The 24,546-nt window shown below is 41.3% G+C and overlaps 1 protein-coding gene across 1 annotated transcript in view; it reads left to right on the top strand.

Moving 5' to 3' along the window:
* Positions 1-23,309, top strand: part of LOC149186122 (Tmem18) — a 115,642-nt gene extending 92,333 nt beyond the window's left edge. The window contains exons 3-4 of the mRNA XM_089410906.1: positions 22,627-22,775; positions 22,893-23,309. Of these exons, the coding sequence (XP_089267032.1) occupies positions 22,627-22,775; positions 22,893-22,988 (245 nt within the window). The 3' untranslated portion in view covers positions 22,989-23,309. The remainder of the gene's footprint in view (positions 1-22,626; positions 22,776-22,892) is intronic.
* The last annotated feature ends 1,237 nt before the right edge of the window (positions 23,310-24,546 follow it).

Raw genomic sequence — 24,546 nt, 5'->3', positions numbered from 1 at the left:
TGTCCTAGCTGAAAATGCAAAATATGAGGAGACAATGGCCAGGGCAAAGTGCATCATCCTTGATGGTGTCAAGGATCATGTGGTGCCACATATTGCCAAGAAGAAACGACAAGTGAGATGTGGGAAGCCCTGAAGAAATTGTACCAGCTTACTTCTGTGCAGAGGAGGATGTTACTTGAAAATCAGCTGCGGTCATATCAGATGCAGAAGGGAGAGCAGATAGATGTTTTCCTCGGAGGATTGAAGGAGATCTGCGATTAGCTAACTTCCATAGTGGCCACACCGGATCTGGAACTGATGGTGAGGACCGCATTGAACGCAGTCTCAGAGGATTGGGAGGTATTTGTCCAGAGCATATTGGGCAGGACGAGCCTTCCAGATTGGGAGGAACTGTGGGCAGCTCTTCGTCAAGAAGAGATCAGACGGGTGTCCAAGCGGGGAATAGCGGAAAAGGGGTCAGAATCAAGGAGGAAGAAGAAGATGCGGCTCTCGCATTTGTGGGAAAACAGGAGAAAAGAAAGAAGGACCTCTCCAAGGTCAAGTGCTTCCATTGTGGGGAACTAGGTCACTATGCGAACTAGTGTCCTAGGAAGAAGAGCAAGGGAGAGGCTTCTGAGACGAAGGCTGCCCCTGCTAAGGCGGAGAAGCAAGTGGAGATTGATGACGACTGTGCCATGAGTGCTCATACACCTCGAGAGAAGAAAGAGACATCGAGCTGTAGTCAGACGGACCACAGGAGATGAGGGGTAGGATCCTCAAGGTACCCAAATCTCTTGGATTATACTTGGCTACGGGAGCCCGGAAGAGGAGTAGCAGGACTGGCGAATGTCAGTAGAGATGGATGCGGATGGAGCGACAGAGAGTGCTATAGTGCAGGAGTCCCAGGACAATGTGAGGCAACAATGCGAGATGCATGGAGTTGTTGCAACAACGCAAAGGTCAGAGAGGGAGCACTTGTCAGCGACAGAGGGAGCTTCAACGTCGAGTGTCTCTAGCCTAACAGAGGTGTTAGAGTTGGGAGGATCAATTACTTACTTTGCAGTGACTGAGTTGCAGTGCAGTAGTTAGCAGTGGCAGTGCTATAGGCAGCACGATGCAACATGATGAGAGGGAGATGCCGTACGGATGCAATAGTGGCAGTGGCAAGGCCATGGGTAGCAGTAGATGATGCAACAGTGCAGAGGATGTTGGTCGGGGAGGTCTAATATCAACGCAGGGACCAACACTGGATGATCAGGGTGATACTCAAGTGAGGAGTATTACTAGAGCACAGTCCTCACTAATAGGGAGTGTTGATTTGGGGTAGCATCGGATGTGATCTAGCCATGGAAATTGGTAGAGAGGCTATAGCACATGAGATCTCCAAGACCCAGAAATGGTTTGGGCAGAATCTAACCAGTTTGGGAGATATTAAAATAATTAATATTTTTAATGGAGTTCCTAAGTCTAAACTTAGGAAAAATAAAATATTAATGTGAATTAATATAACACTGAGTTATAATTGTCCAAAAGTCATGGATCATGCCAAATCTAATCTTAGCCGTTGATTAGAGATTTAATCTCGGCTGTTGATGAACCAACGAGAAAAGTATAAGAGGAGGCTTGAGGGTCAGTTGGAGGACACACCAGGAGAGATCAGGAACTCGATTTTTTGGGGCAGGGTTTGCTGAAGAAATTGAGTGAAGTGATCTGAGTTGCAGCTGAGGGGCAATGAATACGTAGCAGAGAGGCAAAGTTAGTACTAGAAGCATCAGCGCAGAAGCCATGAGAGGGTTGACGAAGAGCCAGCTAGAGGCCACGCAGAGGCAACCAGAGGCCAGGCAGAGACAGCCAGGAGCTGCACAGAGCCCGAGGAGGGCCAACGTGAGACGCAGAGGCTCCAGAGGCTGAAGGAGACCCCTGAGAGGCTGACATTGGGCCAGATAGGCTGACGTTGGGCTGATGTTGGGTCAGAGGCTGAAGCAGACCCAAGTTGCAACGCTGGGAGATTTCGTGGGGCAGATTGGAGCTGGAGAGCTGGATAGGGTGACGCAGTCCCTATTAGGGTGACTCAAAGCAACAGAAGCTGTATTGTTGTTGTGGGATCATTCGTTCGGTGATTTAGTCGGAATATCTGTCTCCCACTGAGAGGTACTATTGCCGAGGGCATTCTCTGTTGGGTGAGCCATTTCTGGCACTTTGGTTGTATTCTGAAACTACATAATAATAAAACCCTTTAAATAGCTGCACCAGTTTTCCTGCATTGGGTTTTTCCGGGGACATTAGTCCAAAAACAACAGTGTCACTTGTGTGCTTGTTTCTTTCAGTTTATGATCTGTATATGTTGATACTGTACTTCTATTTAGTTTCAGTATTTACATGGTAAATAACTTGTTAAGCAATTGGACAAGTAGGAAGAAATAAATCAGATAGTACAGGAAGAATTTCTAACAGATAGACTTAGAAATTCCAACATCTATTACAACAATATCCATAGTCATTATTCTATTTGTGCATGCAACTAGGAAAACATGTAAATCTTTAATTGTGATAGGGCCTAGAAACCCTTAAATTTAGTTGCTTCATGACTTTCTTGGTCATGACATTTGATGAAGCCCCTGAATCAAGCATGCAGTTGTGTAAAAGATGATCATTCACTATCAAAGAAACATAAAATGGTAGATGATCTTCATTCCCCACATAACAGTTCATACTTTTCAATTCAATTTCCTTATCTTCTGGTTCGTCACTAGGCTTTTCTTCCCTTTGAGTAACTTCACTGAAACTCAGTAGCTTGGCCCTTTGAGATGGTATCTTTAAAAATTCTGTCACTGGAATAGAAACATTTGCATTATTCAACCAATTGCCCAAGTCAAAATTCAATTCTGAAGTAGGAGGAGAAAAATTTCTATGATTATTCCAGGCTTGGATATCCCTTCTCTGATAAGTCATCCCTTTGTGTTTTTCCATAGCAAGAATCTGACCAGATGTAGGTTTTTCCCCAAAAATCTTAGTGACCCCATCAAAATTTGCAATCATATTGTAAACCCCAAGATTATTAGGCCTATGGTCAATCTCTTGATTTCTCTCAATGGTGTATATCTGATCCACCATGGGGAACATGTTGATTTGACCAGTTGTCCCTACATGTTCATCTCCTAACATGCCATTTTCCATGATTCTCTTCACATATGGGCATGTGGCTTCTTCATGGAACTGGTTACATGGCCTCCAAAAAGGGGGACTCTGATCTACCATGTTGGTGGATTCCAATGGATTTGGAGCCCTATGTTCCTGTTGAGGGCCTTTATTCTTTTGCCATCTATCACTTGCATAGGTTGGAATCTTTGCACTTGTGATCTCTCCATGGCCACCAACCTATTTTGCATGGCTTGCATTTCTTTAATGTGATTTGCTTCCATGCTCTTGATGAGTTGAGTTAATTATTTAATAGGATCATGTGTAGTCTCTTTCTTGGCCTTGCCTTTGGAATCATTTGATTTTGATGGCCCTCTATTGAAACCAGGAATTTCAGATTTCCCTGATTGCTTTCTAGCCCTTTCTATCTTCAAGGCTTCAGATTGAGCTACACTTATATTCATAGGCTCCTTCCTCCTCAACTCATAGGCAGTGTCAAACCCAAAAGCATCTAGATATGAGCATAAAAGAAATTCATTAGGAGGTTTAACAGTAGCAGGCATGCTTTTTACTAATTCATTGAATCTCTTGTTAAACTCCTCCATGGTTTCATTCTTATTTTTCTTCATGTTGCTAATGGCATTGATCAAATTCCTATTTTCCTTCTCTCCAAACTTATCTAAAAATGCAATTAGAATGGATTGTAAAGAGTTATATGAGTTAGCAGGTTGCTCAGTGAGCTAATCAAGAGCATCCTCTTCTAAAGATAAAACAAAAACCCTCATCTTCACATCCTCATAATTGGCAGTGTTACACCATTTAAAGATACAAACATTAAAGTTTTTCACATGTGATGTAGCACTAATGGCATTGTTACTTTGGAAGGAAGGAAACTTTTCAATAGCCTTGTCAGGGATATTGTGAGGATAGCCATTTATGTTAGTGAAGTCACAAGGAACAAAAAGATCATTCATGATGCTAGGCTCTACTTGTTCTTGAAAAAACAAATGAATATCAGAAATAACCTCTTGCCCAAGACTAGCAAGAGCTCTACTATGAAAAAGTCTATTCAACCTTTCTCTAAAAACCCTTTCAGGATCAGGAGAGGGGATAACTAGACCACTTGGATTTCTCCTAGTAGAGACTCTTGCAAAATTTGGATTGAGTGGAGTTGCCACTTGAGCAAGAATCTAAATCTAAAGTTCACAAATGCTAAAACCAAAAGGTTAGTCGATTTCCCAGGTACAAGAAAGCTTGTACTCGACAACGGTGCCAAAGATGTTGACCTTGCTGCCTACACCTACCTACAAGTCAGTGAGAAAAGCCTTCAACCCCATAAGGTGTGCTTGGTGGCAGGGAACTCAGAGAAGGGGCTGTCACATTAATCCCGACTCTCTCCGTTTGAGCTATCTCCTAGGTTAGCTAAGAGGGTGGTCCCTAATGAAAAGTTAATTTAAAAAGGATGTGAGTTTCTAGGAGAATTGTTAGAGTTAAATAGATTATCTCTTTAATATTTATAAGCAAAAAATTGATATGATCGATAACCATCATAAGATAAGCATGAAATACATTAACAACCAGTGCCTTTCAACTATTTGCTCTTTGAGAAATGAAATTGTATTTTGCTTATAATGAAGTGAAATGCTTTCAAATGGAAAGCCAAAATAACCCTGAAAAGTGAAACACTAAATTGTTAGCACAAGATATTATAAATGCTTTCAAGATGAATAAGTCTACAAATCAAAGCATGGAAACTATCTTGCTCAAAAGGATACGAAAATAACTCAAATGTTAGACCAAGATGACAACAAAGTATGTTACAAAAATAATCTACAAGAGGCTAGGCCAAAGAGTATGAGCAAGCTCTCCTCTTTGACTAGCCATGACTTAGCTCTTTGAAATAGCCAGATATTGATAAATGAAGTACAATATGTAAAAAATAAAATTTTCCAAGTTTGATATTTTGATGCAAGAAATAAAAGCTTTAAGAAACTTGAAAGAATCCTTGCAAGACACAAATAAGATATAGATGAGACTTTGGAATTCAAAACATGCGGGTTCTCCTTGAATATTTTTCAAGAATGGGTTGATTCCTTTGAGAATTTCCCCTCACGCTTGAAAAGCTTGACCAAATAATGATTCATTTACAAAACTTCACCACAAATCATTAAATCGACATGAAATTAAATAAGTGCAGTGGAAAGAATTCCTAGAGATACATCTATTATCCACTAGAAGATTTATTTTCCTAAAGCAAATAATTAATTCTTATGCTAATATGAGATAGCTGCATACTAACATAACTTGAAACAAGCATGAAAAAAATAATTACATGAAGAAATAAATAGAAGCATAACAACAAATCAAGAATTTACCACACATGCAAGGAGAAGAACACCATCACGCTTTACCCCAAAAACTGTTGTATTATATTGCAAGTAGTGAATACAATCCCGCAGAGTCTTCTCAAGCACAATAGCTCGTATTACATGATACAATATGAGAGCCCATGGCTCTATTATATAGAAAGTTGGGAGCAAATCCCAATGAAGAATGACAATGACAAATGGCATTGGAGCCAATCCCAATGTAGAAGTAATTAAACAAGTGGCATGAGGTGACAATCTCAAAGAGAAATTCGAATTTGTTGAATGGAGCTCCAATGCCAAGCGTAAAATTCGAATTCTGGCAAGTGGACATCATTTTCTTCTTCTCTTATGTGTGAAATTAGAATTTTGTAATAGAATGACAAGTGTATATCAGTGGTAATCCATGTGGGGACAATTTCCCAAAAAAATCTCCACCAAATATTCTCCCAAATCCTCCTAAATGTGTATTGACTTCACAAATTCGAATTTCCAAGTAAACACCTTTCTCCTTTAATGCCAAAAATTCGATTTCATTTGAGTACATGTCATTTCTTTGATTTTAGGTGTCCATATCACCTTGGGACTTCACTTTAACTCCCCCATAATTTTCCACCTCATTTCCACAACATTTAGCACATGTGGATATTTATTTTTCTCCATTTATTTAATTTATGGCTTAATTAATTGCCAGATTTCCCATTAAACTTAGGAAAAGTGGGTTTTGAGTGTCCAAAACACATTATTAACCCCTCAAAGTGTGTCATAGTAGAAAGTTTAGAGTGAGAGGTGTAATTTTGATTACTCATATTCCATACAATTTCTCTAGACTACACTTATTACAATTTAAATACAATTTTATTTGCAAATTTTAACCTGCGGGAAATCTAAAAAATTAAAAAAATGACTACGTAGACTTAACCAAATTCCACGAAATTCCACCAAATTACAATTTAAATACAATTTTATTTGCAAATTTTAACCTGCGGGAAATCTAAAAAATTAAAAAAATGACTACCTAGACTTAACCCAATTCCATGAAATTTTTTGTGTGATCTAGTATGGTAATATACATCGACTCTAGACACTAAGATGTGTTAGGGACTCAACCTTCAAACCGTTACCCCGGATTTGGGGTAAAAAGTAAGTGAAAAAACCCAGAAAATTATCTGCCTCTGAAAAAGAAGGGATAATTAACTAGATAAAAAAAACACTCCTAGGTGTACTCGTTTGTTGATAGAGTCCCAACATCCTAGGCTTGTTACAGACTCAAAAACTCATCATTACTAGTATCACTTATTACAATTCCCCGTAGGGTGTGGAATCTGGGTACAAGAAAGATGATGAAAAGATAGAAGTAGAGTTAAAAAAAAACTCTGTTGACTGATGATTTATGATGGTACAATTGTCCTCTGGATCATCCTTGGGCGTGGAGTCTTCATATAATCATTAGGTGCCACTCCAATGGTCAACACAACCCACTACCACCACAACCACCACCTCTTGCTCTTTAGAGGATTCACCACTAGGGAGGCTTCCCTATATAGGTCACCTAATTGATATTCTAGTTTAAGGCTTGAAGGTGGCAAGGATAGGCTCAAGATAGGGACTCAACTTAAGAAGAAGGTTCAAACTAGCTTAGATAAGGCAAAGCGTGCCCTCCGAAAGGCCTATCTAAGGCACAAGTGACCTAGGGTTTGTGAGTAGGCAAGCTTAACAAGGTTACCTAGGTACACAAGGCTAAGAAAATGCTTGAATAGATGAATATGATCAATTTTAGGAACAACATGCCTTCAACAAGCTCCAAGTTGAAGCCTAGGGCTAGCTTAGGGTTTGCTTAGGGCAAAAATTGTCTAAGGCTTACAACGTTAGCCCTCAAATGGAAGAATTGGCTTTGGGAAAAAGATCATTTTGACGCAACGTGTTACCAACCACATGTAAAACCCTTCGACAATCCAACACATGCACCAATTGAATTTCAACCCTAACCCTAGCTTAGCGGCTTTTCCTTAAGAGAGAAAATAAATTTATGGGTGATTTATGTTGTGATCATCAATGTGGAAAGGCTAGTGCTTGATCTTGGGTGATGGAGTCTAGAGGGATATCTACTTAGGAGAAGACTAAACCCTAGAATGGAGTAAGGGAATATGAAAACCCTAGTTTCATACCCTAGCTATCATTTTATGAGGGAACAAAGTCATTGAGGAGAGTTTAACATGAAGGATCACTCAAGGGATTGTCACACAATTTTAAAAATGGTAATGCACACAATACCATTGCGAAGATTTCATAGAAAAAATTTCAATAATAATTAGCACATAGAAACCCTAACAATATCCATTCCATGCGATGGCCATAAAGTTATTCAAATGCATAGAATACTTACAAGAAAAATGCATGAACCAATCGTTTATTGTTCCAAAATGACATCTCCAAAACAAAAGAATAGCTCCATAAGCAAAAAATCCACAAAAGGTCACATCTCCACAAGATACAAGTCAATTTCAGCTAGGCTGAAATTTATAAGAAGACCGAATTGATCCACAAGTGATGATGAAAATGCAAATAACGTGACCTCTATTTATATGAGGTTTACCTCTATTAATTTTTGGCTAATGAAGCCCGTATGAAGTTTGGCATAAGAAAGCCTTCAGTTATAAGCCAACCCACTAGCTAAATGGCAAAATAAGCAAAATACCCACACTTGTGAGCCGCAACCTCAATCAATGCTGATGACATGCCCTTTTTGGGCTCCAAATGCCATACCAATGTATGAAGAGGTGTAAAAAAGTGTGAAAGTGCCTGGATCATTCAAAATATGAGGAAATGACCTTAAATCCACCTCAAATCCTCCTCTGGGGTCCCAAGTGCAGCTAGGGTGCCATCATGTGGTCTCCATGGGTCTCCAACTGTCCAAATAAGGCCTCCTCTCTCCATCATTTGGATTTCTCCAGGTGCAACAAGCCCTCTCTAGTCTCTCAATGGGAGGCCATCCTCATTTGGGCTTTGAATTAGATTCTGCCCATCAAGTTGTGTCAAGGCTAGCCTGGGGGTACACTGGGTCTAATGGTGTTATCATGAAGACTCTTGAATGCTAGTTCAAAGTAGACCAACGTCTTGGGTCCTAAGGGTACTCTGGGATATGTAACATCTGCTCATGCTGTCAAGAGTCTCAACTTTCTCAACGTTGCATTTGCCAAGCCATATACTTCTCTGAAGAGGCCTGGGTACTTGTGGAGTGGGTGCTTCAAGGCCTGGGCTATTGTGGACCACCTGACAAAAACAACATGAACACAAGTGAAAGCAACCATCCATCATAGACTAAGACCTCTATTTATATGAGGTTTACCTCTATTAATTTTTGGCTAATGAAGCCCGTATGAAGTTTGGCATAAGAAAGCCTTCAGTTATAAGCCAACCCACTAGCTAAATGGCAAAATAAGCAAAATACCCACACTTGTGAGCCGCAACCTCAATCAATGCTGATGACATGCCCTTTTTGGGCTCCAAATGCCATACCAATGTATGAAGAGGTGTAAAAAAGTGTGAAAGTGCCTGGATCATTCAAAATATGAGGAAATGACCTTAAATCCACCTCAAATCCTCCTCTGGGGTCCCAAGTGCAGCTAGGGTGCCATCATGTGGTCTCCATGGGTCTCCAACTGTCCAAATAAGGCCTCCTCTCTCCATCATTTGGATTTCTCCAGGTGCAACAAGCCCTCTCTAGTCTCTCAATGGGAGGTCATCCTCATTTGGGCTTTGAATTAGATTCTGCCCATCAAGTTGTGTCAAGGCTAGCCTGGGGGTACACTGGGTCTAATGGTGTTATCATGAAGACTCTTGAATGCTAGTTCAAAGTAGACCAACGTCTTGGGTCCTAAGGGTACTCTGGGATATGTAACATCTGCTCATGCTGTCAAGAGTCTCAACTTTCTCAACGTTGCATTTGCCAAGCCATATACTTCTCTGAAGAGGCCTGGGTACTTGTGGAGTGGGTGCTTCAAGGCCTGGGCTATTGTGGACCACCTGACAAAAACAACATGAACACAAGTGAAAGCAACCATCCATCATAGACTAAGATTATGCATCTAAGTGGATCAAACTTGAATGTTAAGGGCATGCTAATACTTCAAACAAGGATCACCTTCCTATATCTAACTAGACCAAATCATACAAAAGGTGTTCCCTACCTTGATAGAGGTGGCTAAAAGTCAACCCTATTAGGTGCTTCCAGCCCTTAAGGGGAAGTGATAGTTTTAAGTCAACCCCTCAATCAATAGGTGTTAGTGTAAATATGTGAAAATGAAGGGGAAAGGCTTCATGGCCAAGTGCCATGGTCAAGGGGACCAATTGTTGGGGGGTGTCCATATCTTGAGTGTATGAATGTAAAGGAGGGAGCAGTCGTGGAGGCATGAGTTACCTTGCTCGACATGTTTTTTTCCACCCCTCTTGTGTGCTTTTTACTTCTTGATAATTCTTTGTATTATCGCATATAGCTCAAGGGTTAGAGCTTGCTATATATGATGTGGCATTTTTATTACCCCTTAAGATGAGTTAGTTCATCACTCATTAGGGTTGGGACATGCAAAGGTTCCTTTTGATGTAAAGGAGGATCATGTGCATAGGAACTGAGTGATGGCTAATGAGGGGAGTAGAGCTCATGCTAGGCTTTTGCCTATGTGCTAACTGATGTCCTTGGCCATCTTTTTCGTTTTGATTTTCTTATTTTTCTTTCATTGTGGCCATGATATGCTCTTTTATTGTTTTGGTTGCATCAACCTCCAAGGCAATAATTTCTTGCCTTACATAAGGAATGTGAACATATGGGTGCCAAATCTCAGTGAACCAATGAGAAGTTATGACTCGAAGAATGGAGGTGAGATATGGGGCTTGTAATGTATGATGGAAAGTGTCAAGTATGGTACATGGGACAATGAACATGCTATGTTAATCATGGTTTTCCAAGTAGTGCCCCTCCTATAACCCTAAAGCATTAAGGGAGGTCCCACTAGACTAGGGCTAAAGATGAACCCCTTGGTAAGGTGAGAGAACAAAATTATATTCCAGATTGGTTAATCTTCCAGATACCCCTCTATCCATACTAAATGCCCAAAACAAACAAATTTAAGCACCCGATTACAAAATGATCAAAGTACCTTGGATAGCAACCCACCTTCATCCGAGTATAAATGTCGGATGGTGAGAGGCACATCGCTGGTGCAAATGGTGGAGGCACATGGCATATCATCATCAAATAGTGGCTGTTAGGGTTTGCTGGTTGGTTGGCTGTTCGACTGGCTGTCAAATGTAGGAGAAAAGTTTTCTCATATAGGGTTACGCATTTTGGTGGGATATTCTAACATCGCTGATTATGTTAGAATATGGTGATAGAGCTCTAGGTACTCAAAGAGTTTGATAAAATTGTGCTTGAAAAACAACTCTAATAGAATCTAAAACATAAGAATGACAATGACATATTCACACAATATACATGAGATTTACCTTGGAAAACCTTGATCAAGAAATCTAGCCTAATTGAGAGCCACACCTCTTGCTATCTCGTTGTATTAGCTTCATTGTTCACAATACAATATTTAGGTGTTCCATAACATCCAAAACCCTATTCTGTTAACTCGGATTAAATTACCACCCAATTCCTTAACCATAACTAGTTTACAATCACTATCATCTATCTTGTAGTAGTGTGGGCATTGATAGGGTTGATGCTTAATGGTTATGTGTAAGTGATAATGTATTCTGTGACTTGTTGATTTTTGGGTAGCATCGTATGTGATCTAGCTCCAAAATTTTGTGGAGGGGCTAGAATACATGAGATCTCCAAGACCCAGAAATCGTTTGGAGAAATTCCACCCGGATTGAGAGTTATTAAAATAATTATTATTTTTAACGGGGTTCCTAAGTCTAAACTTAGAAAAATAAAAATATTAATGGGTATTAATAAAAATATGGGTGAGAAGCTAAGTTGCACGAAACGGGGAAATGGGTACGAGTTTCCGAAATGGGCACGGATATGAAATGTGACCCCCCCAAATTTTGGAAACAGGAAACGCAATATATATATATATATATAGGACATTTAAGAAATATGTGCAATCATAAAGCATATATGATACATTTCTAATTTATTACATTATGATTAAATTGTCAAATCATAAACTATAAGTCTCTAAATTTACATCACATTTACTCATGAATGATCACATAATGAAAATAGAAATATCCAAAATCAGCCACGAGAAATTTCTAATTTCTTGTCTCATGCTTGATTGGGAGCCTCCTCCTACATAGTCGAACAAACTTAGTGCTCTTGATTAAATACAAGTTCCATAAGCTAGTATCCTACGTGCTCTTGATTATTGGGAGCCTCCCCTGCATAGAGGGCTTGGTTCTTTTTATTAAATACAAGTTCCACACCCTAGAATATGACAAAATCCAATGGAAACATTGCAATCCCCCCAATCCTAAAATCTTGAAAATCAGATAAGTCTGCTGGATTTTGAGTGAGATCTAAAATTCTACTTTTTCCATATGAAATCCAATGAGGGCGAAACCACTCTCAAACATCCTGAGCCATTTCATGGTAATGTTAAAAATTTAAGTAAAAGAATGAAAATGAAAAATAAAGGAGAATGTCACTTTACTTTAAGAATTTAACATTACCATGAACTGCATATCAACAATAAGGCCATAGGCTTGAACATTAGGTAGCCCCACCCAAAACAATCCTCTTTTTTATAACTTGAGAGGCATCTAGAAGATATTTTAGTCGCCCAATAAAAAATTAGAAGCGAAAAAATAAATAAAAAATACAAGAAAAAGTCAATTTAGAAGAGGAAACTCCATCGTACGACCCAGAAACGTGTTTTCGGCTGTATTGGCCACGTTTCCTCCTTGAAAAACAGGCTAGTATGGCCGGAAACCCGTTTCTAAGCCGTACGGTACGAGTTTCCTTGTTTCTGTTTCCTTTCCGGCCGGAAACGAACCCTTCACCAACATTTCCTGCAAATTAGGTAAGAAGCTTCCGAGAGACGAGGATCAAGTCCGTTTTAATCTTAGCCATTGATTAGGGACTTAATCTTGACCGTTGATTCATCACCAAGAAAAGTATAAGAGGAGGCTTGAGGGTCAGTTGGAGATACACCAAGTGATCAAATCAGTTCGATTTTTCTGGGGCGTGGTTTGCTGGGAAAATCAAACTAGTGATATGAGTTGCAGTGAGAGGGGCAAAAGCAGATACTTGGATCGTAAAAGGAGTTCCGAGCCAAAGAGTATCAGGCAAAGAAGCAACAACAGCATCAGAGAGGCAACATAGAGGCCTACACAACCCAGGAGGGGGCTCACGCAGTGCCAAGAGGGTCTCTTGCAGTGGCAGTGCACGATATTCGTTAGAAGTTCGAGATTTTGTTGGAGAAGTGAGGTTTTGAGCCGGGGAGGGCTAAACAACAGTGTTCCTTTGGCTAATCGATCCAGCAGAAGGGGTGACACAGTTTCCTAGAGGCAAGAGGCTGGCCCAAGCAGGGATTACGCTGGGATTTTGCTGTGCTTGCCATAGTCAGGCCACTCAGTGGATTAGTTGTGACTTGGAGAATGAGGTAAATCCTTGTATGTATTTCTTGTTGCCGTGATTTCTCTGAAAGGTTAGCTAGTGTGAGAGGCAACTTGTTGTACTCAGATTTTGCTTGCTTAATAATACAAACCCTTTATCTGCTGCACCGGTTTTCATGCATTGGGTTTTTCTGGGGACGTGTTGTCCAAAAATAACGGTGTCCCTTGTGTGTTTGTCTCATATATTGTTTCAGTTTATGATCTGTATGTCACTGTAGTTTGCATTAGTGTTTTTCATCATTGTTTATTATTAAATAACTTGTTGAATGAAATAACAAGTAGGAGATGATAAACCAGTGACTGCAGTAGGATTTTTATGTGTAATTATTCAAACATTTTCACATGGTATCGGAGCATTGCAGATCATAGGATACTGAAGCCATCAAGCTGGGAGATCCAACAAATTTGCTACAGAGAGGCAGCTGTCTCGAGTGACAACGCTGTTCCAAAGCCAGAGACGCAGAGCATAAGAGGTGACACAGAGCCTCACGTAGTGCCTGCGTCAACATTCTGAACCAGGAGAGGGTGACGCAATAGCTGGGAGGAGCCCACGCATTCATTGCGTAAGCTATCTAGGCCATTGCAGAAGCAAAGAGGGGCAGATCAAGCTCACGCAGAGCCACACCATCTTTTCGAGCCAGGAAGGAGTGACGTAGTGGCTAGGAGGCGCTGATCTTGCTCACGCAGTGCCTGCGCAAAGCTGGAGGAGCCCAGATTCTTTAGTTCCCAGGGCTGTAGGAGCAATGCAGATTCGATCTGTGGTGCTGGTGGGATGTTGTTACTGTTGTTACAAAACAATGTCTGTGGAGACAAAACCAAGGTAGAGGGAGTCGTTGCCTTGACGGATTTCTTGCCAAAAGAAATCTAAGTCTGGGTTGTTGCGCAGCAACAAAGGAGGATTGGAGAAGGGGTGATTCGACATTATTTGGCGGGAGGAGTTCCGTGAAGGAAATTAGGACTTAGAGGGAGTCTAGAAGGAACTGGTTCCTTAGAGGATTTCTAGCGCCAAAGAAATCTAGATCCGAGTCTCGCTGGGGCAACGACGGGAGAGGGAGAAGAGAACCTATTCTATACTTGTTTGAGCAGAGATGGTAGTCAATGGACTGAGGGATCAGGACAGATTGAATGGAACATCCAACTTTGTCATCTGGAAGGCCAAGATCTTGGCAGTCTTGGACAAGAATCACGTCAAGGATTATGCCTTGAAAGTGGTGGCTGTACCGGTCGATGATGATCCTCTAAAGAAATACGAGGAGCCTCAAGCGAAGGCGAAGTGCATGATCTTGGACGGGGTCAAGGATCATGTGATCCCACATATTGCTGAAAAGGAAACAACAAGGGAAATGTGAGATGGTAGTCAATGGATTGAGGGATCAGGACAGATTGTATGGAACATCCAACTTTGTCATATGGAAGGCCAAGATCTTGACAATCTTGGACAAGAATCACATCAAGGATTATGCCTTGAAAGTGGTGGCTATACCGGTCGATGCTGATCCTCTAAAGAAATACGAGGCTCAAGCGAAGGCGAAGAGCATGATCTTGGACGGGGTCAAGGATCATGTGATCTCACATATTGCTGAAAAGGAAACAACAAGGGAAATGTGGGAGGCCTTGACCACCTTATATGAGGGAACTTACGTTCAATGGAAGATGCTGCGTGAGAACTGTGAAAATTTCTGAATCTAACACATCAGAAACCCCTACTGCAATATCTGGGTTATTATCTCCTACTTGTTCTTTACATGAACAAGTTATTTAATAATATAAACATCAAAATAAACACAATTGCAGCCTTCACAAATAGACAGATCAACAACTGAAATAAACTAAGACAACACAAGGGACATCGTTGTTTTTGGACAATCATCCCCAGAAAAGCCCAATGTGGGAAAACCGTGCAACAGATATGAGGGTTTTATTATTATGCATATTTTTGAATACAACTAGGGTGCCAGAAATGGCTTACCCTTCAGAGATTATCCTCGGCAGTAGTACCTTTCTTCCGGAGACAGATATTCAGGGTAATCAGCAACCGAATGATTGGCCCCATAGTAACTTCGACTATTCCTCAACTGGACAGTGAATGCTGCTCCAAGCTATCTTTTGGAACTGCGTCACCCTCCTACGGCTCTGCGTCAGCTAATCAACTCCCAGTCTGCCCCACAAAATCACCTCAGCACAGCGTCTTCAGCCCGGCCTCAGTCCTACAACCCTCTGCGCTGCTTGCCTCAGCCTCTGTGTCAGCTTTACGACCTTCTGCATCCTCTGCATTAGTCCTCCTTGGCTCTACGCTGTCTCTCCGACACTTTCACTGCCTCTCTGCTATGTATTCTCGGACTCCTGCCAAACTGCCCTTCGCTGCAATAGATCACTTGCTTGATTTCCTCAACAAACCTCACTTGCTTGATTTCCTCAGCAAACCTCACCTCAGAAAATCGAACTGACTGATCAGCTTGGTGTATCTCCAACGGACCCTCAAGCCTTCTCTTATACTTTTCCTGTTGACGATTCAACGGTCAAGATTAAGTCCCTGATCAACGACTAAGATTAGATTTGGCATGATCCTCGTCTCTTAGAAATTTCTCACCCATTTTATATTAATACACATTAATATTATAATTTTCCTAAGTTTAGACTTAGGAACCCCATTAAAAATATTAATTATTTTAATATCCCTTCATCCATGTGGAATTTCTCCAAACGATTTCTGGGTCTTGGAGATCTCATGCGCCTTAGCCTCTGCACCAATTTTCATGGCTAGAGCACATCTAATGTTACCAAAAATCAACACTCCCTCTTAGCGAGGAATGTGTTCTAGTAATGCTTCACCATAGAAACATCACATTGATCTTTCGCATCGCTATCTGTGTTGATGCTTGGCCTACTGCCTAACATCCACTGCACTACTGCCTCACATCCTCGTCTCTTAGAAATTTCTCACCCATTTTATATTAATACACATTAATATTATAATTTTCCTAAGTTTAGACTTAGGAACCCCATTAAAAATATTAATTATTTTAATATCTCTTCATCCGTGTGGAATTTCTCCAAACGATTTCTGGGTCTTGGAGATTTCATGCGCCTTAGCCTCTCCACTAATTTTCATGGCTAGAGCACATCCGATGTTACCAAAAATCAACACTCCCTTTTAGCGAGGAATGTGTTCTAGTAATGCTTCACCATAGAAGCATCACACTGATCTTCCGCATTGCTACCTGTGCTGATGCTTGGTTTATTGCCTCACATCCACTGCACTACTGCTTCCTGTACTGCTGCCCATGACAAATGCCACTGCCACAATATTGTAGTTCCTTCTCAACATGCTGCATCATGTTGCCCATAGCACTGCCACTGCTAACTACTGCACTGCAACTTAGTTACCAAGAAGTAAGTAATTGACTTCACCCAAACACTGACATCCTGGTTAGTCTGGAAGCCTCATGATGTTGAAGCTACCTTTGCTGCTATCCTATGCTCACTCTGCCTTGCTGCAAACACCCTTGTGCGTCTCGCACTGTTGCAACCTCCACTGCGCTGCTACAAACTTCTGCACTCTAGCGCTGCCTTGTCACTCCATCACACCTTGCTCCACCTAACACCTGTCATCATGCTACTTTCATTAAGGGCTCCCGTAGCCGGATGTGATCCAAGAGTTTGGGGACCTCAAGGATCCTGCCCCTGCATGTAGTCCTCATGACTACAACTCGATGTCACCCCACCTCTTCTCTAGAGGTGCATGAGCACTCATGGCACAATTGTCATCAGTCTCGACATCCTTCTCTGCCTTTGCTGGAGTTGCCTTTGAGTCAGAAGATTCTCCCTTGTCTTTCTTCTTGGCGCAATGAGATGCATAATGTCCTATCTCTCCACAACTGAAGCAGTTGACCTTGGAGATGTCCTTCTTCTTTCTCTTCCCTTGCTGTCCCACAGATGCTAGAGCCGCATCCTCCTCCTTCTTGACTTGAACTCCCTTACCACTACTCCCTTGCCTTGGTCAACCTCTTGATCTCTTCTTGTCGAAGAGCTGCCCACATCTCCTCCCAACTAGGGAGAGTCGCTCTACCCAAGACGCTTTGGACAAACGTCTCCTAGTCCTCGGAGATTGCATTCAAAGGAGTCCCGACCATAAACTCTGGATCTGGCGTAGACCCCATGGAAGTAAGTTGGTCGCGAATTCCTTGCAACCTGAGGAGGAAGTGATCTATCTCCTCTCCTTTCTGCATCTGATATGACCTTAGATTATTTTCCAATAACATCTTCCGCTGCACGGAAGAGCCCTGGTATAAGGTGGTCATCGCCTCCCACATCTCCCTTGCTGTGTTCTTCTTAGCAATATGTGGTATGACATGATCTTTGACACCGTCTAGGATCATGTATTTCGCCTTCGCCTCGGCCTCCCCATACTTCTCATTAGCATTCGGGTCAATTGGGACAACTATGGTTTTCAAGGCATAGTCCTTGATGCGATGATTATCTAGGATTTCCAGGATCTTGGCCTTCCAGATGACAAAATTGGAAGCCCCTTCCAATCTGTCTTGATCCCTCAATCCATTCACTGCCATCTTTGCTCCTCTTCTAGATTCCCTCCGAGTCTCGATTTCTCTCCTGGAAATCGGCCAACTGTCGAATCACTCCTCTCCAATCCCCCTTTGCCGCTGCAACTCGGATCTGAATTTCATGGCTAGAAATCCGTCGAGGTAGTGCTTCCCTCTACCTTGGTTCCGTCTCCTTAGACACTGTTCTGCTCAGACAGAAACAACGTCCCACCAGCTCCTCAAATCACAATCTGCGTAGCTCCCTTAGCCTCGACAACTAAAGAATTTGAGCCCTCTTGGCTCTACGCAATCACAGTGAGTTGGATCAGCTCCTCCTAGCCTCAGCGTCAATCCTTCCTGACTGAGAAAGATGATTGGGCATTGCGTAGGCCTGATTTACCCCTCATCTGCCTTTGCGTTGGCTCTCCTCTTGGCTCAGAATGCCGACAGAGGCTCTGCGTTACCCTCTTAGCACTGTGTCACTCCTCTTGCCTCTTTAGCTTTGGAACAACAATGTCTTTCAGGACAACTGCTTCACTGTTGCAAATCCTCAGATTTCTCCTGCTGGTGTCTTCAGTCCTCCTTGATCTGCAATCGCTCTGATACCATGTGAAAATTTCTGAATCTAACACATCAGAAACCCCTACTGCAATATCTGGTTTATTATCTCCTACTTGTTCTTTACATTAACAAGTTATTTAATAATATAAACATCGAAATAAACACAATTGCAACGTTCATAAATATATAGATCAACAACTGAAATAAACTGAGACAACACAAGGGACCCCGTTATTTTTGGACAATTGTCCCCGGAAAAACCAATGTGGGAAAACAAGTGCAACAGATATGAGGGTTTTATTATTATGCATATTTTTTGAATACAACTAGGGTGCTAAAAATGGCTCACCCTTCAAAGATTATCTTCAGCAGTAGTACCTTTCTCCGGATACAGATATTCGGTCTAATCAGCAACCGAATGATTGGCCCCACAATAACTTCGACTGTTCCTCAGCTGGACAGCGAAAGCTGCTCCAAGCTATCTTTTGGAACTGTATCACCCTCCTATGGCTCTGTGTCAGCTGATCAGCTCTTAGTCTGCCCCACAGAATCACCTCAGCGCAGCCTCTTCAGCCCAGCGTTAGTCCTGCAACCCTTTGTGATGCTCGCGTCAGCGTTACGGCCTTCTACGTCGTCTATGCTGGCCTCGTTGGCCTCTGCGTCAATCCTGGCTGCCTTTGCGTTAGTCCTCTTGGCTCTGCGCTCTCTCTCCAACACTTTCACTGCCTCTCTGCTATGTATTCTCGGCCTCCTGCCGAACTGCCCCTCGCTGCAACAGATCACTTGCTCGATTTCCTCAGCAAACCTTGCCCCAGAAAATCGAACTGACTGATCAACTTGGTGTATCTCCAACTGACCCTCAAGCCTCCTCTTATACTTTTCTTGTTGATGATCCAACGATTATGATTAAGTCCCTGATCAACGACTAAGATTAGATCTGGCTTGATCCTCATCTCTTAGAACTTTCTCACCCATTTTATATTAATACACATTAATATTTTAATTTTCCTAAGTTTAGACTTAGGAACCCCATTAAAAATATTAATTATTTTAATATGTCTTCATCTGGGTCGAATTTCTCCAAGCGATTTCTAGGTCTTGGAGATCTCATGTGCCTTAGCCTGTCCACCAATTTTCATGGCTAGAGCACATTTGATGCTACCAAAAATCAACAAGAACCAATTGAGACAGTATCAGATGCAGAAGGGAGAAGAAATTGATCCCTTCCTTCTCAGGTTGCAAGGGATTTGAGACCAGTTGACTTCCGTGGGGACTACACCAGATCTTGATTTCATGGTTAGGACTGCCCTGAATGCAGTCACTGAAGACTGGGAGAGCTTTGTCCAGAGCATCTTGGGCAGGGCTTCTCTCCCCAGTTGGGAAGAGATGTGGGTAGCTCTTCGACAAGGAGAGATTAGGCGGTTAACCAAGGCAGGTAGTAGCAAAAAAGGAGTCAGAGTCAAGGAGGAATAGGAGGATGCAACTCTCGCATCAGCGGGACAGCTAGGGCAGCAGAAGAGCAAAAAGAAAGACGTAACCAAAGTCAGATGCTTCAGGTGTGGGGAACTGTGACATTTCACCACTTAGTGCCCTCGGAAGAAGGGCAAGGAAGAGAAGTTTGACTTGAAGACTGCTCCAACGAACGCTGACAAGGAGGATGATGATGAGGATTGTGCCATGAGTGCTCATGCACCTCTGGAGGAAAGGTGGGGCTATATTGAGTTGTAGTCGGGAGGACTACACAGGGACAGGGTCCTTGACGTTCCCAAACTCTTGGATCACATATGGCTATGGGAGCCCTCAATGATAGTAGCAGAATGACGTGAGTCAGTTGTAGCGAGGGATGATGGAGCAATAGTGGCAGAGCTAGAGTGCCAATGTCTGAAGTAGTGCAGTGGAGTGTTGCCGTAGTGCGGAAGGCACAGAGCAGATACAACAACAACGCAGTAGCATTAGAGGGTCAGCACAAGTTAGCGGCACAGGTAGCTTCAACGTCTAGGGGCATCCAGACTGACCAACATGTCAACTTTTGGGTGGTTTTTTCAGTTGCTTACTTCTCAGCAACTGAGCTGCAATGCAACAATTAGTAGTGGCAATGCTATGGGCAGCATGATGCAACATATTGAGAGGGAGCTGCAGTACAGATGCAGCAGTGACAATGGACGTGTCATGGGTAGCAGTACAGATTGCAGCAGCACAGTGTATGATAGGAAGCAGGCCGAGCATCAACAACACAGAGGATCGATGTCGTGGATTAGTGTGATACTTCTGCTGAGAAGTATTGCTAGAGCACATTCCTCACTAAGAGGGGGTGTTGATTTTCAGGTAGCATCGAATGTGCTCTAGCTCTGAAATTATGTGGAGGGGCTAGAATAAATGAGATCTCCAAGACCCAGAAATCATTTGGAGAAATTCCACCCGGATTGAGAGTTATTAAAATAATTATTATTTCTAATGGGGTTCCTAAGTCTAAACTTAGGAAAATAAAAATATTAATGGGTATTAATAAAAATATGGGTGAGAAGCTTCTAAGAGATGAGGATCAAGTTTGTTTTAATCTTAGCCGTTGATTAGGGACTTAATCTCGGTCGTTGATTCATCAACAGGAAAATTATAAGTGGAGGCTTGAGGGTCAGTTGGAGATACACCAAGTGATCAAATCAATTCGATTTTTTTGGGGCGTGGTTTGCTGAGAAAATCGGACTAGTGATCCGAGTTGCAGTGAGAGGGGCAGAAACAAAGATTTGGATCAGAAAGGAGTTCTGAGTCAAAGAGTACCGGGCAGAGAAGCAACAATAGCATCAGAGAGGTAGCATAGACTCCTACGCAGTGCAAGAAGGGGCTCACACAGGCCAAGAGGGTCTCGTGCAGTGGCAGTGCAGGATATTCATCAGAAGTTTGAGATTTTGCTGGAGAAGCGAAGTTCTGAGCCGGGAGGGATGAATAACAGTATTCCTCCAGTAAATCGATCTAGCAGAAGGGGTGATGCAGTCTCCTAGAGGCAAAACGCTGGCCCAAGAAGGGATTGCGCTGGGATTTCGCAGTGCTTGCCGGAGTCAGGCCACGCAATGGATCAATTGTGACTTGGAGAACGAGGTAAACCCTTGTATGTATTTCTTGCTGCTGTCATTTCTCTGAAAGGTTAGCTAGTGTGAGAGGCAACTTCTTGTACTCAGATTTTCCTTGCTTAATAATACAAACGCTCTATCTGCTGCACCGGTTTTCCCGCATTGGGTTTTTTCGGGGACGTGTTGTCCAAAAATAACGGTGTCCTCTGTGTGTTTGCCTCATATATTGTTTCAGTTTATGATCTGTATGTCAATGTAGTCTGCAGTAGTGTTTTTCATCATTGTTTATAATTAAATAACTTGTTGAATGAAATAATAAGTAGGAGATGATAAACCAGTTACTGCAGTAGGATTTCTGTGTGTAAAGATTCAGAAACTTTCACATGACTTACACCTCAACCGATAAGTCTTGGAAGATGATATCATTTCCTATATATCTTCCTTTTGGCTGAGTGAGTTCTCAGTGACCTTTAATAGCATAGCAGAGGGACATGGTGACATTTGGCATCTTTTGATGGTTTAGTGGACTTGTATTTGGTTGGGTGTCGTCCGTTTTGTTGAAATTATTAACATTGCTACGTTTGCTGAATTTTTTGGACGAGATGTAAAATTTTATTTGAATCTAGAAGAATCGATAACTGATGGGTTCACCTGGGCTGGGCCCAGGTTCAAAACTGACTGCCACTATAATCCCTAGTCTAGTGCTAACAACTTGCATGCTAGTGGTTAGCAGGAAACTTAGGACTTAGCAAGAGCCGAGGATTCCCATTTGGGGGTGTCTACTCTTCTAGCTTTATCATAATGGATCAGCATGTCACTCTAGTATGAGATCTGATGATGTTGGAACCCCTCGCAAACATCTTGAAACAGTTAATGCCAATATAAAAATTTTAAGTAAAAGGGATAAGAAACTTCACTTTTGGTAAAATTTAAAATAATGTATGGACTGAGCTGAGTTGGACTGAGCAGGTTTGGTGGCCGAGTCAGTGCCCTTGAGGGTCAACCCGGTCAAGGTTGCCGAATTTTAAAACATTGCTTTTGATACCATGTATATCACTTTCATTGTCGAATCCTGAAAGCACTTGGATTGTTGAGTTCTAGCTACAGAGATCTATTGTGATATAAAGAACTTTTCTATCATTTTTTGTTTTTAAATTAGTATAACCTCTTTGTTTATTTATTAGTGTCTATATTACATTTTTCTAGTGTAAAATTTTCAGTGGAAATATGTTGGTGGTTAATTTGAAAGCCTTCTTCTACCAGGAAAGATGTGATAAAAAGATTGATTATCATTTGCAATTAACATTATGGTTTCTCTGATTTTGTTTTCAAATTATGTGTGTGCAGTTATGGGTGTTTATTTTGCTGAAAAAATCAATTACTATCTTGGACGGAATTGGGAAAAGTTTGCTACACAGGACTACTTTGACAAGCATGGAGTTTTTTTGTCAAATTTGTGGTCTGGTCCCCTACTAATCATTTCAACAATAATTTTGGTATGTTGAAATTCATGGGCAGATTAGTCTTAAAGAAATGCAAAATCAAGTGCTCTTTTTCTAAGCACTCATATTTGAAGGTCATGATGGAGATTGAATCATTTTGTTGTTTTGCAGACTAATACGCTAATTACATTATCTCAACTCATTGTAAAGTGGAAAAAGGCAGAACTTAGGCACCGGGCACGTGTGGCACGTGAAAAATCTGAATGATTTTTGAAAAATTCGTTGAGAGTAACCTTGGGGAAAGTACTAATGGCGTACTTTGGAGGTTATTTTTGGATTCTTCATTTTGCCGAAGGTTTGTCTAGGAGGTGAAAATTTAAGCGTAACATGTAATTTCTCTTTGTCTAGCCATTAAATGATGAGTTCTGGAAAGCTCTGTTTTACTTTAAGCTTCATCTTCTTTCGAAGGTTTGCACAGCATTAGTACTGTATGCATGCTCTTGTGCATGCTGGGGTGTGTAAAACTAGACATTTTCTGTAAAAATTTGTCGTTTTCATATGAAAATTAAAATCCGATATATTTTTTTACTGTTTTTTGAGTCGTCTTCAAATTAAAGAGGAAGGCATTTCTCATTTTCAAGCATTTGGAGAGTGGGTCTATAGAATTTTGCTTGGATATATTTTGAGATCTAGCAGATTGATTAGGTGCCCAAAATTTCCATGTTGCAGTAAGGCAGATTTTATTTAGGTTGTTTGGTATAACACCCCAATCTACATATTGAGAAAGATGACAGCATTTTGCTGGTATGGATATTTTTATCTCATACATATAGTGAACAGGAGGGATTGAATTTCGAAGACAGTGGGTTGACAGCTTGTTTTTCAAACGAAGTCTAATTTAAAAGCAAACTTGTTTTTTGTAACTACATATTCAGGTCATTAGAGGTACTTTTCTTTTAAACTGAATGCATATATATAATATATATTATCAGCTACAATTATTAAATTTGGCATTTCCTTGATTGAGAACCTAGTAGGAGATTCGAAGATTGCATACTCTATACTCTGAGCTACCCTCCATAATCATATAGAGTGGAAAGCCCAGTTTGAAGTCAATATTAAGAGGTTAAAACCTAAGGGGGCATTGTGGGTGATGACACAGCAATGGGGTTCTCATATGCTAACTTTGGCATCCTAGCTGGGGCTGTGACCAAAAATATTTCCTTAAACCCTTTACTAATGGACATTTTAGAACACTTCGGAGATTACGGTGATTAGTGTTGGAGTGTTAGCACTACAATACTATGGTTTAATGTATTATAGTCAATGTGTTAGTAAATGTTAATAATAAGTGTTAAGATTAGTTAGGCGAGGCATGTATTATAGGCCACCTCATGAATAAACATACATGGGGACCTCCCTCGTGTATGGTTGGCTTTTCATATCTTTCTTCTCGTGTGTATGTAGTCCAACAGTGAAGAGTAGAGCATGCACTGAATCTTCATAGTATGGTTATCTTCCTGATTGATGATTCTGCAGTTTGGGGGATATCTTTTGGAGATCTCAATTTTCTCTTGGAAATTCCATTAATACTTAAAGTTGAATTAGGTTATCTGCATTGTTACTTTATTACTATCTGTTTTTTTTACTACATTTATATTTAGCTCTCTGCATGCATCTTACGTACGCAAGAACTCTCTTGTGCTTGACTTGATTTTGTGAATTTTCTTGTATTTCTTTCTATGCTAGAAGATTTGATATTCTAAAAGAGATTTAAGAAATACCTAAATGTGAGTAAACAACTTCTTCATTAATCGCAACCTTC

This window comes from Pinus tabuliformis, chromosome 3_1 (assembly GCF_031772625.1).
Source record: "Pinus tabuliformis cultivar Carrire ecotype Pingquan chromosome 3_1, CPIR1, whole genome shotgun sequence".
NCBI lineage: Eukaryota > Viridiplantae > Streptophyta > Pinopsida > Pinales > Pinaceae > Pinus > Pinus tabuliformis.
The sequence above is the reverse complement of the archived record's forward strand: the minus strand, read 5'-3'. Positions and strand labels throughout refer to the sequence as shown.